The sequence below is a fragment of the Hermetia illucens genome, chromosome 4, assembly GCF_905115235.1.
Source record: "Hermetia illucens chromosome 4, iHerIll2.2.curated.20191125, whole genome shotgun sequence".
Classification (NCBI taxonomy): Eukaryota; Metazoa; Arthropoda; class Insecta; order Diptera; family Stratiomyidae; genus Hermetia; species Hermetia illucens.
The window spans coordinates 82,595,009-82,612,725 of NC_051852.1; the positions used below are offsets into that span (position 1 = coordinate 82,595,009).

Genomic DNA, 17,717 nt, shown 5'->3' on the forward strand with positions numbered 1-17,717 from the left:
ATGAATGGAACGATGGTTGTCGCATTACTATTGAAGGAATAAATTCACAACATACCTTTAAATGGAGTAATGACGTTTTATCCAAAGCATCACCAAAACTATGACGAATGTTCTCGTTTGAACTAAACTTTTTCACTGCAGCAGTTTGGATAGCCTCACAATATGGATTCATTGTGCATTTTGTTTACTTTACACAGAATTCTAGTTAATCATGATTGTTATCACCATAAATGTGCTCGAGCATGCAATGAAAACAATCAATTTGGAAATTTAAAAAAAAGTGGTAAGTGGGAGTTTCAAAATTTTGCAGAGGAATTGATTTCAGAAGAAATGCAGCCATTTCGAGTCGAAATTATTTTTTTCTACCAACATAAATAATTGAAGCTTAATTGTGCAGCTTTTAGAATAAAACAAATATACGCCAAAAATCACTCTTTAGCTGGTTCAGAATATCTCGAAATTAACCCGATTTTCGGCAGGACATATCCATTTTGCTCCATTTGCAACTCATTTATGCCCAAAACGCTTTCTATTCCAATAATAGTTTGTGGAAAATCCACATAATCAATCCATTCTTACTGTTATTCTTTTCCCCATATTTTATTTTCAATAAAACTCTGTGCTTCAGGTTCATTATCATCGCGCTTAACGCTATTTTCAAGACTGCAGCAATGTTGCAGGCGCAAATCCCAGGCCAACCTACAGCATCACCAAAAATCATACGCTGCATTGACATATACAGAAACCTCTTCATCGAATTTGGAACGGTGATCTTTTTTGAGGAAATTTACTATATCATTCATGTTGCCACTTCACCTAGGTTGGGACGTTAGAATCGTTATTTGCCGGAAAGTCGCTTCATTTTGTCGAAAGTTTTTCTCGGCGAAATTGCGAAGGTAATTTCAGAATAGTTTTTTGGGAGGTTTGTAGTCTGTTTAACGGTACATGTAAGTACAAATGCACCTCAGTTTTATATTAACAGTAAGTTATCATTTTTAAAATAAGAGTAAATTGACAGGAAATGGATAAAAAAAGCGGATATTAAGGTGGAGTATAGATGCAAGTTCTACCCCTTTTGAAAGAGGGAGGATGAAGCTATGCAGCGATTACCTCGAATGCCGTTATTTCTAATTCATCAGTGGCTGAAATAACGCGAAAAAAATTCTCCGGATTTAAAACCTTTAGATAGGTTCTCAGCTAAATTATAAGGTACGGTACATTCAGGATATATGGTGGACATTGATTTAAAAACAATCATTAGAAATTGTATTCGTAGTATTCCTGGCCGCATAACAGATGTAATCAAAAATCGAGGCAAGGTTACAAAGTATTAAATGCTACTGTTGGGCTTCAACTATTTACATACGCTTGTAAACGGGACAAAGGCTGAAGAAAAAGAATGTTACTTAATATATTGTTACTTAAATAAAATTGTGTTTTGTTAATCTTTATTGAAACAATTTTCTTCTAGAAATTTGCAGATTATGAATTTCCTAAAAATCCCTGACGAGAATTGGCACATCTAGCTACTAGCTAAGATGTATACCAACCAGGATTTAGCTATACACTTCAAATCACCTTCATAACTTTCCTAACATACATACCAGCCTACACTTATATTTTGGACACTGACTCGAGAGCAAATCCCAAAATTATCCCTCCTCAAGAACTAAATATTTTATTTTTTTTTAAGTGTTTGCAATAGGAAATATGTTAAATGAAGTAAACGGCATTTTAATATTTTCATAAATGGTCTTCATGTCCTATATGGGCATATACATATGCGTAAAAACTAGATCTCTTTGCGTATATTAATATATATATGAATACCTGTGCACTTTAATAACAACATCGGAATGAAATATATTTTTGAGAAATCTTCCAGCAATATGTTTTATGTGGGAAAAAATGGAAGAATTTGGTGTCGTGCTGCTGAGTTAAAATTATTTGTTGTCCTATATGTGTAGGAAGTCTGGGGTTGCCTGGTCGGATTCGGTGTTAGGGACACTGCCTGTCGAATTTTCAATTCTCTTAATTTATCTTCGTTAATACTACCAAGAAGCTCTTTAAGACTGCACAGTAATATTTTGGTTGATTTTTTTTTGGGGCCTAGGCACCTGAGAATAGGTCCGTTAAAGAAATGATCAACCCCCGCATTCCCCATCTTTCTAACAAATGTCAAAACTAACACCGGCTTCGAAAAATACTAACCGGGACCTTTAATTTGATACCCCACATGACTATATTTGCTGAAAACAAAATTTCCACCCCCTTTTGCATGTATGGGGACCCTCCGCCCCCCTTGAATTCGACGTAAAAGAATGTAACTCACTATATGCATGAACGTTCACAGTTCCCACCTTTCTACCAACTTTGGTGTCAATCGGTACAACCGTCTCCGAGAAAAATGCGTATGACGGACAGACAAGCAGTCAGTAAACCGATTTTAATAAGATTTTGTGCTAAACTAAAAAAAAGAAACCAATGATTTAAAAAGGTAAGCATAGGCTTCTTCTCCCCTCTAGTAAAGATGTATTTCCCGTTTGGTGCAAATAAGTGTGTAGGATCGGACAATCCTGATGTCAGTTAAACAATCACACTGAGAGCTAGAGGCAGTAAAATTCACTTTCAATAAATTTTTTGCCCGACTCTCCTGGAGCTTCAATAAATACAACGATTACTTGGAACAATGTTCATAAATCATCTCCAAATTTCCTTTGATTTTTTTCGTATGCCTGGAATGCAGTTTATAGAAAACTTCACATTTCACTAGCTAACCACCCACGTATTTGCATTACACTTGATATAACTTATCATGAGCATGTTTCACATCACTTTTTTTTATCACTGCCTCTGCACATCACAAGCTTTCATAGCAATTAATCTAATCCGGTCCATAACTAAACACACTGAACATTAAGGTGATAATTTACTGTGCAATTAGACCTACCATAGGCACTTCCTTTTCGTCAGCCATTAAACGTCCTTTTATTTAACACAGATCACACAATATTTACTTTTTTAATATAGCATAAGTAAAAGAAAAGTCCAAATTATTCAGAAAAGCTAGAAGCCAACAAATTTTCCAACTGTTCACAGGTTCCACGATACGACACTCATCTCGAAACGGCCTAGTTGTCTTGTGATACTCCTAGTCGCCATCCATACCGCTCGGAATATGATCAAATCGATAAATGGACCGAAGTATCCGATAGCAACTGACCAACTATGATTATATATTACTGCCGCCTTGGTATGAAGTTGTGTTCGTCAGCGCCCGGCGAAATGAGGAAAAATTGTTAGAACCAATTGAAGTATATTGACTTAATCATAACTGATCTTGGCTGAGACAATTCGTAAGATATCGCAAAAAACGGCTATAGAATTTCATCGCGTACAATTATATATGAAGAGATGTACATAACGCCAAGGAAGTTCGTTAGCTCTCATTCGAGAGCTTGGAAAACAGAAAAATTAACTAAAAAATTGAGCAACAATAAAGCCATGATAACATCAGCCACTTGGAAACAAAATACAGATATGCTCGATTACATTAGAACATACGAGCTAGCGACACAAGTTTCACAAGCTCCAAAGGATGTGGGTGGAGATTTCATTGCACTATTGCGAAAGTGCATTGTTATCAATCATTACTCTACATAAAGTGACAATACCATTCGGCTTTTGTAGTTTCTCGCAATTATATAAAAATTTATCTCGCGAGATAAAAAATGCATGACGTCTTTGAAGACGGACTTAAAACGTATCTAATCTTGTTTTCTCGTGTGTAGCTTATACGAAAAAATTCAGTTCGGCTATGTACAGTGCACTTAAATGTAACCGTCTAAGAGGTGCTAATCACTTACAATTTATAGCACGATAATACCCTGCTAACTAGAGTAATGTACTAAATAACTCAACATTGAAAGATAAGACGATATAGCTACAGCGCGATGCCGCCTCTCATTTTAAACGATAAATGGGAAAAAGTAATTGGGTTTGGATGATTCACAAAAGCTCCTACCGAAATACACTTTGATTGTTCATTTTTATTGTCATTTTTAATTACGGGGTGTCGCTTACATTTCTGATTCGCTACAGTATTAATTTTATGTTTGTTTTTCACTTACTTCATTTTGAATGCATTTATCAGAAATAAATTTGGAAAAAAACGTATTGTCTTTGTTCCTAATGGGCCTTTTCAATCTGGGACTACAAATAGAACGTAGACTGACGCATCTTATAGTATCTTCTTGAATTTATCTTTGGCAAAAAGCACCGTGCGAATGTGAGAACCTTCCATTCGAAGATAGATTCATGTCCTCGGTAGTATAGTGGTCAGTATCCCCGCCTGTCACGCGGGAGACCGGGGTTCGATTCCCCGCCGGGGAGAGGCAACTTTTTGCGATTCTGATTCATTTTCTAAGTTCTTATGAAGAAATAATGACACAAATAGGAACATCCAACTAAACGTCTGCCTCCGATGTTTCTGCCAATTACAATTAATAGAAACAATGGGAATAATTTGTTCCCGTCTTCAGTGCTATACGTCTCGGGTGATATATGTCAATTAGATTGAAAATCACTAAGGAATAGGAAAAAGGGAAGAAAAACAGTCGATTACGCACAATTTTTTGAAAATATCCAAAAAAATAAAATTGAGAAGAAAATATTTTTAGAAGCAAACAGTTATTAAGAAGACATCGGAAAGCTGTCATGCTAACATCTCCCATATGGTCTAGTGGCTAGGATACCTGGCTTTCACCCAGGAGGCCCGGGTTCGATTCCCGGTATGGGAAGTTATTTTGTCATGGATTGCAACCTTCATATGTTTTTCTTATTCAGTACTCCAATATTTGCGCCTTTTCAAAAACTTTGTAATGCCGCCAGAGCACATGGTGTTGATGATGCTTTAATTAAGTGGATCCATGTATGCTAACGCAGAGATTGCTGTGCGCTGAGGTGGGTGTCGATCGCTACCTGACTGCAGAAAAAACGAAGGGCTGCCCCAAGGTGGTGTGCTTTCGCCACTTCTGTGGAGTATGCTGATCAACTCACTCACTATGCGAAATGCAAAATTTGCCAATACACGCTCAAGCTTATGCTGATGACGTGGCTGTGCTTGCCGTTGATCGGGATCTTGGAACGGTGTGTAGAAATATACAACGTGCCGTTGATTTGATACACAGCTGGTGCCTCAGACATCGTCTGTCAGTGAATCCAAAGGGAGAAAACTGGATGGACTTTGCTTCCCTGAGATGAGGGGTACTACCCTTCAACTCTCCGAAGAAGTGAAATATCTGGGAGTCACTCCAGATAAAAAACTTCTTTGGAACAAACATGTAGAAGTAAAGATGAAACGTGCTCTCACAGCTTATGCGCTGTGCAGACGGACCTTTGCCTCGACATGGGGACTCAGGCCTCATGTGGTAATGTGGATATACGTTGCCATCATTAGGCCGATGTTCGTATATGCATCCGTAGTGTGGTGGGTTAAGGTGAGACAAAAAGGTTTTCACCGTAAACTAGCCGCACTGCAAAAAACTGTGTGTCTGGGTATCACTCATGCCAGGAGCACGACATCCGACAATTTGCAGCCCCTGGATATATTTATTCAATGCACTGCAATGAGAGCAGCTCATAGACTAATTCGATTGGATCTATGGGGAAACAGCGGATGTGGGGGGCACAGAGCATTGAAAGAGTTACTGGGAGGACTGAATCCAGTTCTTACAATGCCTTCCGATTCTCGTGTCCCCATACATATGTTTGGTAGAGGATATGAAGTTACCTTGAAGCGTAGAGAGGACTGTAAAATGGAATCTCGGATGCTTTAGCGAAAGAGGGGTCAATCTCGCATATGCCGGGACCGGAGCCAGCAATTGGAGTATCAGTAGCTTTGGCTAAGTCTGTTTTGAAAAACTGAGAACAAGCTTCCCAGAATGACAGATGGCAAAGCCTAAATGCAGCTCGACACACCAAACTTTGCCTGCCACAACCGAACATACGTACTGCAAAGTCTATCCTGTCGAAAAGCAGGAGGATTTGCAGGTGTATTTTGGGGATTCTGACAGGCCATAATTCACTAGCTGGGCATATGTTCAGGATAGGAATTACTCAAGATGATACGTGTCCCTCCTGTAATAAGGAAGCGGAATCCATGGAGCATTTCCTATATGAATGGCCCTATGAATGGCCTATGCACGCATCAGGCATCAGATCTTTGGTGTCGATGTTCTCCAATTGCGACGGGTAGCATCATATCCACTAATGGAAATACTGCGATACGTTAACGAATCCGGAATATTCCGTTAGACACCCACTCCAATATTTTACTTCTTTGTAATGGAGGATTTTCGCCGAAAATACAAACAATGCAATGAAAGTATATAAAGCACCCAGGAGAACAACAATTCGGCAAAGTATCGAAGACTTTTTGGGTAACTGATATAGATCGTAGGTTATTTACCAAGCGGGTGTTAGTTAGGTAAGCCGGGTAAGATTACATCAACTGAGCTTCCGAATAGTTTTTTATTGGATTCGCAACATGATTGCTAGTTGAAAGTCAGTTTATTAGCTTTCTTTTATACCCCATTCAACACGAACATTTGTAGTTTTTGTTTCTGTTGGTCCTATGAACTCACAATAGATTACAAGTTTAGGATTTTTTTCGTATATGGCTAAAAACTCAAAATATTCTTTCATATATTTTCAAACTACAAGAAATACGTACATATTACTGACGTAGATATTATGCTCACCTTAAACAAACAAACATTGCCTATTACCGAATACTGGATTCTATATGCATGTATATAAATTGATCGTACATTTATTTTCGATTTACGTCGTGCATAGAAGTATTCATATGTACATATATACCACTTGCGACCTCTCATTCACGTGAGCTCACTTTGTTGTGGTATTGATGAATTGATGTTATCATGACGTCGTTCACGTTTTAGAATGCATGAAAATAAGATAAAATGTTAAAATTTCATTTTCTATAACTTTGTTTATGATAGTTTGATTTCCTTTAAACTTCATAAAGTTATGCCTTATGTTATCCCTTATGTAAATCCCAAAATTTTTTACTTCTAGCATGAATTTAAAATCCGCTAATATACTTTATTTGTGCAGATATCGAAACGATTTCAGATTTTTCGATTAGATAGGTTCTGAGAACGAGAACTGTTACACCTTTTGAGGGTCACATTTTCAGCCCTCAGTCCCCTATGTTTCAGTCGATAGTAAATCAGTTTCGAAAAGTACCAATTGTTGCAAGTGTTGGACCCTGCATTCATATGCATTAAACTTAACACAAAATGGCGCCACTTGCTGTATGTAAAGGGAATACACCCTCTCACCAATTTTCATGCCAATCGGTCCGGTCATTTCCGAATAAATCGGATGTGACAGACATCAACTCGATTCTAATAAGGTTTTGTTTCACCCGAAACCTTAAAAATGATAAAATCTCATTTGAAAGACACCAATGTGAACATTTCTGAGCGCACTGTACGGAGAAAATGAAAGGATTTCGATTTCAAGGCTCACCGACCCGCCAAGAATACCAATTTAACGGTTGCGATGAAAGTGGATGACAACTTCCTTCTACTGTGAACAATCAGCACCAGCAAATCTCACAGAAAACAAGTACATTTCAACAGTTGTATTTTGAAATGGTAAACAAAAACAGTTCGATTTGTGCATCAAGTAGAGGCGACAAATTTCATTCCGGCTGCATTATCCAGATCGAAAAATATGACACGGAAATAATAATTTGGTGTAGCAAGGGCACTGGATTTACGACCTTTATTTTGTAGAAGACACAATTAGACATAAATATAATAATCGTTGGCGCAACAATCCATGTTGGATCAGGGCCTTGAAGTGTGTTAGAGCACTTCATTCAAGACCGCAAATATAGTAGTTTTATAGCAGTTTTAAATACGAACAATGGGATAATTCCCCAAAGTCTTCAAATGCAAGAAATTTGCACAGAAGTAACAATTTTGACCTATTAGTACTCTGTCCAAACACCATTTCCACCAAACTGTACTAGTAGTATCATGCTCTATAGCAGCTTATATTACTGCAAAAGTTGATGATTCTACGATAAACTGCAAATTTCTACCAAAACACTCACAACCATAGAAGACGACAGAACGTGCGACATTACGGTAAATTTTAGATTTGAGACGTTCGTTGATACGTCGATCACAAAAAACACCAGTTGTTGAACGCCACTTCATCCAGGTTGCGTTAATACGTGAAGCAATTTCATAACGCAGTTCTCCATTGGCTGATAGCGTTCATCGGAGGTATTTAAATCGCTCAGTTCTGGGCAGATCACTGCCGCTGACAGTGATTGTGCCCGTTTCATGGGGATCGGTCGTCAAAAATTCAGTTTTGTTTAGATTCAATCTGAGACCGTGCTGCATGAGGCGATCATTCCATTTTTGGATGCTAGGAAAACATCATCCGCATAAAGCAGTATGTAGAGCGCTGGACGTCGGATATCCCGTCTGACAGCGTCCATAACAAGAACAAAGAGGAGTGGTGACAGGGCGATTCCTTGATGAACACCAACAGAGACACGAAGCGGTTTTGATACACCCGCCATACTTCAAACTTTACTTTTCGGATCGTGGTAGAGCAATTGAACCCAGCGCACGAGTTCTTCTGGCACTAAGTGTTGCCATAAAGCATACCAGATCAGTTCGTGTGGCACACGGTCAAACGCTTTCTCTATATCCAGAAATGCAATGTAAAGACGACGGTACTTCTCACGGTGTTTCTCCATGAGTAACCGCGCAGCGTGTATTGCGTCAGTAGTTCTCCAGTTTTTGACAAATCCGGCTTGATTCACGGTTATTTCAACGATTTCGCGAACTGTCCATACTTTGACTAAACAAAAAAATAATTTGTTTTTTGAATTTTTATCTCAACATCCGACATTTCGTATGGTACAACATAATACATATACACATATATGGAAGATTGGTGTAATCTCCCGTATAATAAAAATTTACATGAATGCAATTAGAATAAGAAAGTTCTTATACGCAGGTAAATATTCTTGACGAAAGTAAATTAAATTGAATAAGTTTTCATTGACTGGGTTTATCAATTACAAGAGAAACTGCGAAGTGTACATACATATGCTCATATCTTTTAAAAATCGTAACCTCTTAGATAACCCGGGTACTTGCATTGTCAACATTTTGTCAAGAATACCGTATTAAAACTTCAAAAAGATCCAGTTATTATTATTATATCTTTGCTGGATTGTATGGTTTTTGATGTTTCTTTCAATGAGTGTTCTCATTTAACTTGCTGTAAGTTCAACAAAATGACTGCTTAGGATGAAATGATGTTAACCAAAGATCATCACGATAAAAAAAGAAGATTAAAAAAAATTGGGTTAAACGGAAGAATTTTAGAAGAGAAAAACGCAATTTTTGCATTTGAAAAGTTGTCAAGGGGGAGCTGAAGGGCATTTTAGGTAACCGCAAACGATGGCATGTAAGTATGGTAAACACGCTATACCCAGCCAAGGGATAAATGACAACCATATATATAAATTCGCACAACCTAGGATCAGAACTGCCCCCTTCAGAAGCTCAGGTTAGATGTTTTCATCTCATGATGAAATGAAACTATATAATTGCGATCAACGCATCAGCACCATCTCTTTTCCCACCTTGCCCGCTCTTACCCTTTCCTCCTCCTCTTCGCTAAATTATACAATAACAATTCGAAGCTTTTTGTAATGTTTCCTCCACGTGTCGCACATCACTGACAGCTTTAAGGGCACTTCTCACACTCACTTTGTTTAGAACACATGTAGTTAAGGCCCGAACTAAAACCACTGGGATCGGTTTAAAAATGCCCTCATTTTTTTAATTAAAACATCCAAAAAAGGTCGTAATGTCGACATATCTCGGAAATCCATGACAATTATTGCAATCATTTTCATATTAAAATCATATAATCGTAGTAGTAGTTCCTGAGAAAAATGAAGAGATGTTTTGAAAAACGTGTTTCCGAAATAAACGCATTCAAAGTCTCAGAAGATATTTGCGCTTTTTAAAGACAAGTCTAGAGAATAAAACAAAAAAGAATAAAGCCAAACGAATAATAAATGGCCGAGCAATCTCAAAAAGGATACGGGAAAACGTGGTGTCACAAATACAATTCATGTCAAAAATGTACTGTTTTTTGTCTTCTTGTTAGTTGATCAAATTTCTTGAAATGCCTTCACAAAAAAGAAATAAAAACAAGTCGGGAAGCCGGAAGCTGGGCGCTTCAGGTACGAAAGGTTTTGTGTATTTCTTAGTACGTAGCACGTAATAAATGCATATACATGTATACATATATTATGTGAGAATATTCACTTTCGGATGATATTGACATTTCGACCATGAGATCATGAGATCATGCTCTATGTTATACTCTATATTACTGCGAAATTTCATGGTGCTAACATGAACTTAAGGGGGGTTTTGCAGCCAATTACTAAACATTATGATAATGTACTATTATTAACTTTATTTGTACAGATATCAGTATGGAAGGTATTTCGGAGCCCAGGCACCATATAGTGGCAGCTGCCTAATTTTTTTCAGATTTTTCGGTTTGGTAGTTTCTGAGAATGGCCCCCTTAACGGAATGGTCACTTTCAACCCCCCGCACTCCCCACCTTTCCAGCAAATGTCAAAACTAAGACCGGCTTCGAAAAGTACTAACCGAGACCTTTAATTTGATATCCCAGATGAGTATATTTGACGCAAAAAAAATTTACACCCCCCTTTTGCATGTATGGAGACCCCCCCTTAAATTCGACGTAAAAAGATGTAACTCACTGTATGCGTGAGCGTTCACAGTTCCCATCTTTCTACTAAATTTGGTGTCAATCGCTATAACCGTTTCCGAGAAAAATGCGTGTGACGGACAGACAGACAGACCGTAAACCGATTTTAATAAGGTTTTGTGTTTACACAAAACCTTAAAAAACGAATGAGAGTTTCGACTTCAAACTTTGAGGGATGATTCTTGAGACTATTTTTTATCAAACAAAATAAAAAAAAATGCAAAAAATGCTGACTGTGAAGTCCGCCTAATTGAAGTTCCTAAGATTAAGCTCCTTAAATAAAGTTAGCTGTTAAGGCTTCTAACAGGTTAAGTATGTTTTCAACGTGATGTCCACTATTTATCAATAAAATGTTGTTTTGCGAAAAAGGAAAAAATAGTCGCGTCAATCGACGGCGTCTACCTCCCCTAGCACACTATCAATAATTGGCCCGATAAAGAATGATTTGAAAACGGCTCTACTCTATTCAGACTAAGGTTATGACTCTATAAAGTAATGCCCAGGACGAGGCTACTTTACACCCGAATCGAACAAAAAGTGAAACAAATCGAAATATCGGAAGCTGGGCGCTTCAGGTATAAAGGTTTTGTGCTCATCTCATATGAAGAATCTTCTAATGGACGTGTTTCAATTTGTACATAACTAAGAACTCGAAACATTTCTTCATATATTTCCAAATTTGAAGAGATCTCTCGCTCATCCTTCAAAACAAACATTGCCTACATCACATACTGATGCATACATATACATATATGTACCCAATTGATCAAAAACATCTCCACATTTACTCCGTGCACAAAAGCATACGAGCATATACCTCTACTATACATATGTCAGGATTGACAACCGCTGATACTAGCTTACATATCCACTTTAACTGGATACTACACCCAAATTTCGGTGGCATATACAAATAGTCCCGAGTAAGTTATATTGATATACGAACAATTAAAAAAGCCAAAAAATAAAAACTAAGATTATCCCTTGTGACTCGCCGCTGATATGAGTTCACTTTACTTGATGATGACTCTTTCAAAACGAAGTCCTATCTTATCATTCATACTGATGCCAAATTTTGTACTTCCAGCCGAACTTAAGGAGGGTTGTTTTTGGATAAATTTCTAAGATATATGCCATTGTTAACTTTATTTGAGCAGATATCGAGAGGGGATACATTTTGAGGCCAAGATTTCATATAGGGGCACCATCGTGTTTTTTTTTCAGATTTCGCGATTGGATAGATTCTGGAAATGAGACATGTTCAACTTTTTGAGACTCACATTTCACGCAATATCAATAATAGAATACGTTTTAAAAAGTACCAATTGGGCCCTTTCTGCTAATACATTACCATATTCAGCGGAAAAAAAGTGTTTCAACCTTCCGCTTCCCCACCCAAAATTTGGTGACAATAGGTTAATCCGTTTCCGACTAAATCGAGTGTGACAGGCAGACAGTGAATCGATTTGAATAAAGTTTGGTTTCACATAAAACCCTAAAAAGACATTTTCCATTTACTATTAAAGATTAATAAGCGAGACTTAATTAAACAGCGCAAATGCCCCTTTATGTGGATGATGAACAATAACGCATAATTGATTTGGCATGTGGAGAAGGAGAAGAATATGTCAACCTCGACCGAAACTTCCCTCTAGAGCACTAAATTCAGAAACACTAAACACTACATACGCGATTCAGCCAACATATAAATTACAGTAAATATATATAGATATACATTTATAAACATATATGTATAAAATTGTAGTGCTCGCATTTTTCTTGTCGGCTTTGCATTTAAAATATGCGATAAACATATATATGTCACGTGTTAGACATTGTATATCCGAGCCTAGTAACCCATGCAGTTTTGAGTTGAACTACGTCAAGAAGCTTTGACTTGGTAATTCCACACAGACTGGATTTTGATTTCGCCAATTGCATGGAAAGTGTACAACATGTTGACTACCATTGTTTATATTTTAGGACAAGGGATGTAATTGCGACAATGAAAACTATATGACTCACTCGAAAACTCTAAATAATGATGCAAATGGTTGAAACCATTTTATGATATGAGTAATCAGCTAATTTTATGAAAACATTTATGATCTCACTTTCCATAAACAATGAACTGGTTATCAACATGAAAACTTATCGTGTTTAAAGTGAAACATTGCTCTTCATGTTTATTACTTTTGGACAGAATATGCAGTCCTTATTTACGAATTTACTGGTAGCAAAAACACCCCACAAAAAATAACTCTTCCATAGATTAATAAAGAAATATATAGAATTATTACTAGTCACTAGTTCGTTCGCTAGCGCATTGAACTTGTCTGGGGCGGGTTCGCTACTTCTCTAGGTGCTAAGGAGGGTGTATCAAGCTAGCTTTTTAACCTAATGACCCAACCTCTTTTGAGGTTGTCCCAAATGTGTTCAGTTGGGTTAGGATCGGAGTTATGTGCCGACTATGATAAAAATTGTATCCCGACCTTATTACCCAGTGGCAATTCTATTCTCTAAAGGTGGCATTTGATTCAAATTCAAGGAAACTCTAGATTCTAAATTGTTTGGCGTCGCATAATTCAACATATTTATAGTTCTGTTAACATTTCATTATTCATAAAAATGCTATAATTTATGTTAATCAATGTTTTTAATTTATTGAAATTTATTCAAGCACTTGGAAACGTACATATGTATATATCGAAGTAGACGCATTACTTGTTTTAATAATCAGGAAGTTGACACCGAAGGTGTAAATGACGGATATGGAATAGTAATTTTGAATTTTAGTTGTGAGTTTTTGAATGACTACTTCTTTTCTTATTCTTGAGCTTTTGTCCCATACAGGCTTGCACTGGATGCAGTTGCAAGGCTTTTAGATCACCAGCCAGCGTATCAATCCACCGATGTTTCGGCCGGCCTTTTGATCAATTCCCATCGACTACTATGGTCAAACCAATCTTGGCAAGTGAATTCTCGTTAGCGCGAATTGTGCGACAATACCTTCGAAGAAACCTCTCTCGCTATTTTTGCACGATCGATGCAACCCCCTATCGATTGCGGATAACTTCATTTCTGATGTGATTATGGTGTGTTAGGGAACTAGTGCAACGTAACATCTTGGTCTCCATTAGCGCAAGGGGCCGTTCATTGCCCTTTATATTCTAGCAAAATTTAGAACTGTAGATGGTGATCGGAAAGCGGTCGGATCGGACGGTAATTTGAACATTCTGCTGGACCACATTTCTTTTTCGATATTGGAACCGTGGTGCTTTTTTTGCCAATCAGATGGTGTTCTACCTTCCTCAATAATCCGATTAGTCCTGTTGCTTTCCCCGATTTCATTCGTTTTATTGCTTCCTACACTCCAGTCGTATTGACAACAAAATTATAGTAGATCAAGGTCATCATAGACCGCTTGCAAAATATTCAAGGAGTCATGCACCCAAAATTCCTAACATAAGGAAAGCATATAATTGTTCAGACTAGAAAAAGTGCTTTGTTTGGTACCTCAATAATACAATAAGTTTCTTAACAGTAATACGAGTTTCACTAAACTTTCCAGTATCATGCGCTACTCCTAGGATAGTTTAAAGTAAACTTTCAGAATTTAAATAATAATTATTTCCCGTAGGAGCATCGTCATATTTTCTTTTTTAGATTTTCCAGTTATCTTGTTTCTAACAATGGGCTCTATCCTTGATTCGGCACATTTTAGTCTCCCCACCGGTCCCCTCCCTCTGCAACCACTGATAAAACTAAGCCCATTATCGTAAAGCACTAAACAAAACATTTCGTTTGGTACCTCACACCGCTATATTCGCTATGCATATATAAGGAGTACTTTTTCGCCATTCACTATATGTGTCGAGGCTTATAAATCCGACATAGCAATTGATTCTTGTTGACATATATAAATATTTCCGTGATAAACAGGCTGCAAAAATATGAAAGATCATTTACATTTCTTTGGTAAAAGAGGATCGTTTGGTGCTGCGAATAGCTTATTCTGATTACTGATGTATTGAAGTCACGTTCGATTTCAGAAACTATAGACAATCGCGAAATTATCCTCACGTGAAATTTATCACGGGATCAACATACAGTAGACAAAACTGATGTACATGATTTGATAAGGTTGAGTTGTAAGCATCCATTCTTTCTAGTGAGATTCTAAGTTAATGTCAAATTGAGGATTAAGAATAAAATTTATTTGTAAATTATGCTGAATGTTACTCTGCCATATCAGTTAATTTTTCTTACAGCTGTCATATGTTTACACGTACGAATATCTGCTTAACATGCATAACACACCACTCCAATGAATTGCACTTTGATAAAAGATGACAAATGTACTTTCGTATCAACTTACCTTTATTTGAAAAACATGTGTCAATAGTTTTCTAGACTTTATACTATTTATCAATTTCAGTTCAGTCGTCGTTTAAGTCAACAACAGTTAGATGACAAAATACACAAGACAACTACATATAGCATGCATACGCTTGAATTAAGTTAGTGAAAATTAAAATCTGTTGTTAGAACTTTGGCTCAGGATAATAACGTAAGCCAAGTAAACTCCGCTCCGGATCTAAAACCCAGCTCTGCGCTTACCCTACTATCGCTAAGATAATGTTTTCAATAAACCAATGTAATTAAATGAAAAGATCAACAGAAAAATATCACTGACGTCCTTGTCATATGCGGGTTGTATAATACTATTTAAAACCTAAAACAAATTTGCCTCTGTTGCTTGCAACCGTACTTATCGCATTTCACCCTCCTCGAATTTCTACAGAGAAGAAGTATAGGAAATCTATATTTAGTTTAATTAAAATATCGAATCTCCAAAGGAAATTATATTTAATGATTTCTAAGCGACTGTCAAGAACAATCGAGAGGTATTTGTGTCAGTCATGACCATTAAATGCTAGTAGAGCTTTGAAAACATTTAAGTGTGTGTGGATCAATATTTAGTTATTTTTATACAGTGAATTTAAGATTCATCTGTTTCACTGTTGAAGAAGATGAGAAATGGCTTAAGCACGATATCAAAAAGAAATCTGAAAACTCAAGCGGTAAAGATATTTTAGAAAACACTTATTGTAATTAAAAGAGTAGTTGCATTTATACCAAATTCCTTTTACATAACGACATAAATGTTTCGCAGAGATAACCAGGAATGCTGTGATTTCATACACATTTAATTTGATTAAATACAATTTAGTTAAGGGGGTCATCCCGTGTGTCGGGTTGGAGAAATCGATTTTTTTTTTTTTGCATGAATTGTATCTATATATAGTGGAGAATATGTGGGCAAAGGGATTTTCCGATATTCCGAGTCCTTCAGGGTTAAATAGGTAAGGAGTTTGCAGCCGCGGCTAGAGTACTCGATGAGAAAGAGCATCGAATCTTTTTTTACCTGTTAGTTTTTTACCTGAGCCTTATAAATTTGAACACAGGTATAAATATAAAAAGATGGAAAACCAATCAATTGTCTAAACTTATTTGCTGTTTGGAATAAAAAGGATAATCCAGTCTAGAGTGAGCACTGAAAGGCGTTCAAGTTATACTCAGTTATATTTTGTTGTAAGTATTGTGCTGTTTGTGTGTTCAGTGATTTTTTTAAATGGATCGTACGAAGGGACATCGCTTTAACGTTCAACGTCATGCTTGCACTAAAAAAACGAGTATTTCATGGGAATCGATAGTTATCAGAGAAGAAAAAGGACTTCGCATCAACATCAGCAAAGAAACTTTCAGCAAGCATGAACATGGATGTTCCAATTGCGACAAGTTTTGTATATTGTATATAGGATTTTGCTGGAGTTTTCTCCGGTATTTCTGCAAATAATAAAATATACGTATTAGTAAAAAAGGAATACGTAAGACATGTCGAGAAAAGAATGGGGACGCGGCTTAGAAATGCAAAGAAAAATCACAAAGGCATTGGTGGAAAAGGGGCTGGAAAACTTACTGATAAGGACCTCACTATATTTTCTGGGCTAGCTATTCGTCGACACGCAAATTCAATAGAAGGAATGAAGCAAAAAATTTGGGCAACTTTCTTCCATATATGTTCTACAGACGAAAATCCTCAGCATCAAAATTGTCCAGCAGGTGAGGACAGTTGGTGCAAATGGCGCAAAGCGGAAGCTAAAGGAGAACTGGATAGTTTTCACCACGAGAAGGCACCTTTGACTGAAGAAGTTCAAACAGTCATCAAACCAATCTACGGAGATTTGTCACGAGATGATCTCTTGAACAGATGTTTAGGAGCAGAGACCCAGAATAGCAATGAGTCGTTAAATGCATTGATCTGGACTTTCGCTCCTAAAACCCTTCATTCTGGGGCCAAGATCGTAGAAATAGTCACTTTTCTGGCTGTAATTATTTTCAATGAAGGATTCAATGGCATTCTCAAAATCCTAGTGACAATGGGATGTGAAGTTGGTCACATATGTCAGGTTTATGCCGACCGCTGTAATGAAGCGCGAATTTGGCGATCCGAACGACGATCGACTGACCTCGCTAGAAGAGCCACAATTAACACCAGAGAGCAACAATCGGCCTTACAAGACTTTTTTGAAGAAACGGAGGGTGCTCTCTATGGACCAGGTATAGCAGATTAATGGTGGGCTAAAATTTTACTGTTGATAATCACATTTAAATTTTCAAATGCGTTTTTCTCGAAACTGCATCTTGAAAATCGGCTGCCACCATAGCTCAAAATCTATCCAACCAAATTCTTTGAAATTTTCACGGCTTCTTTAGTACATATTTCTACGGTCCGCAAACTAGGATAATTGCAATCGGATAGGTAGTTTTTTTTTTA

At 37.1% G+C, this 17,717-nt stretch overlaps 1 protein-coding gene and 2 non-coding genes across 7 annotated transcripts in view; 2 read left to right on the plus strand and 1 right to left on the minus strand.

Annotated features, from left to right (window-relative positions):
- Window positions 1-17,717, minus strand: part of LOC119653442 — a 130,688-nt gene that overhangs the window by 43,920 nt on the left and 69,051 nt on the right. For 2 of the 5 annotated variants that reach the window (XM_038058032.1, XM_038058029.1), the window contains exon 1: window positions 56-187. The exons of 2 other annotated variants lie outside the window; for them this stretch is intronic. In XM_038058032.1, the coding sequence (XP_037913960.1) occupies window positions 56-172 (117 nt within the window). In that variant the 5' untranslated portion in view covers window positions 173-187. Of the gene's footprint in view, window positions 1-55; window positions 188-2,950; window positions 3,329-17,717 lie in introns of those variants that run through there. One more of the 5 variants, XM_038058033.1, reaches the window with a different exon arrangement.
- Window positions 4,321-4,392, plus strand: Trnad-guc. Its single transcript has one exon. It is a non-coding gene; the product is annotated as a tRNA-Asp (tRNA).
- On the plus strand, window positions 4,728-4,799 carry Trnae-uuc. Its single transcript has one exon. It is a non-coding gene; the product is annotated as a tRNA-Glu (tRNA).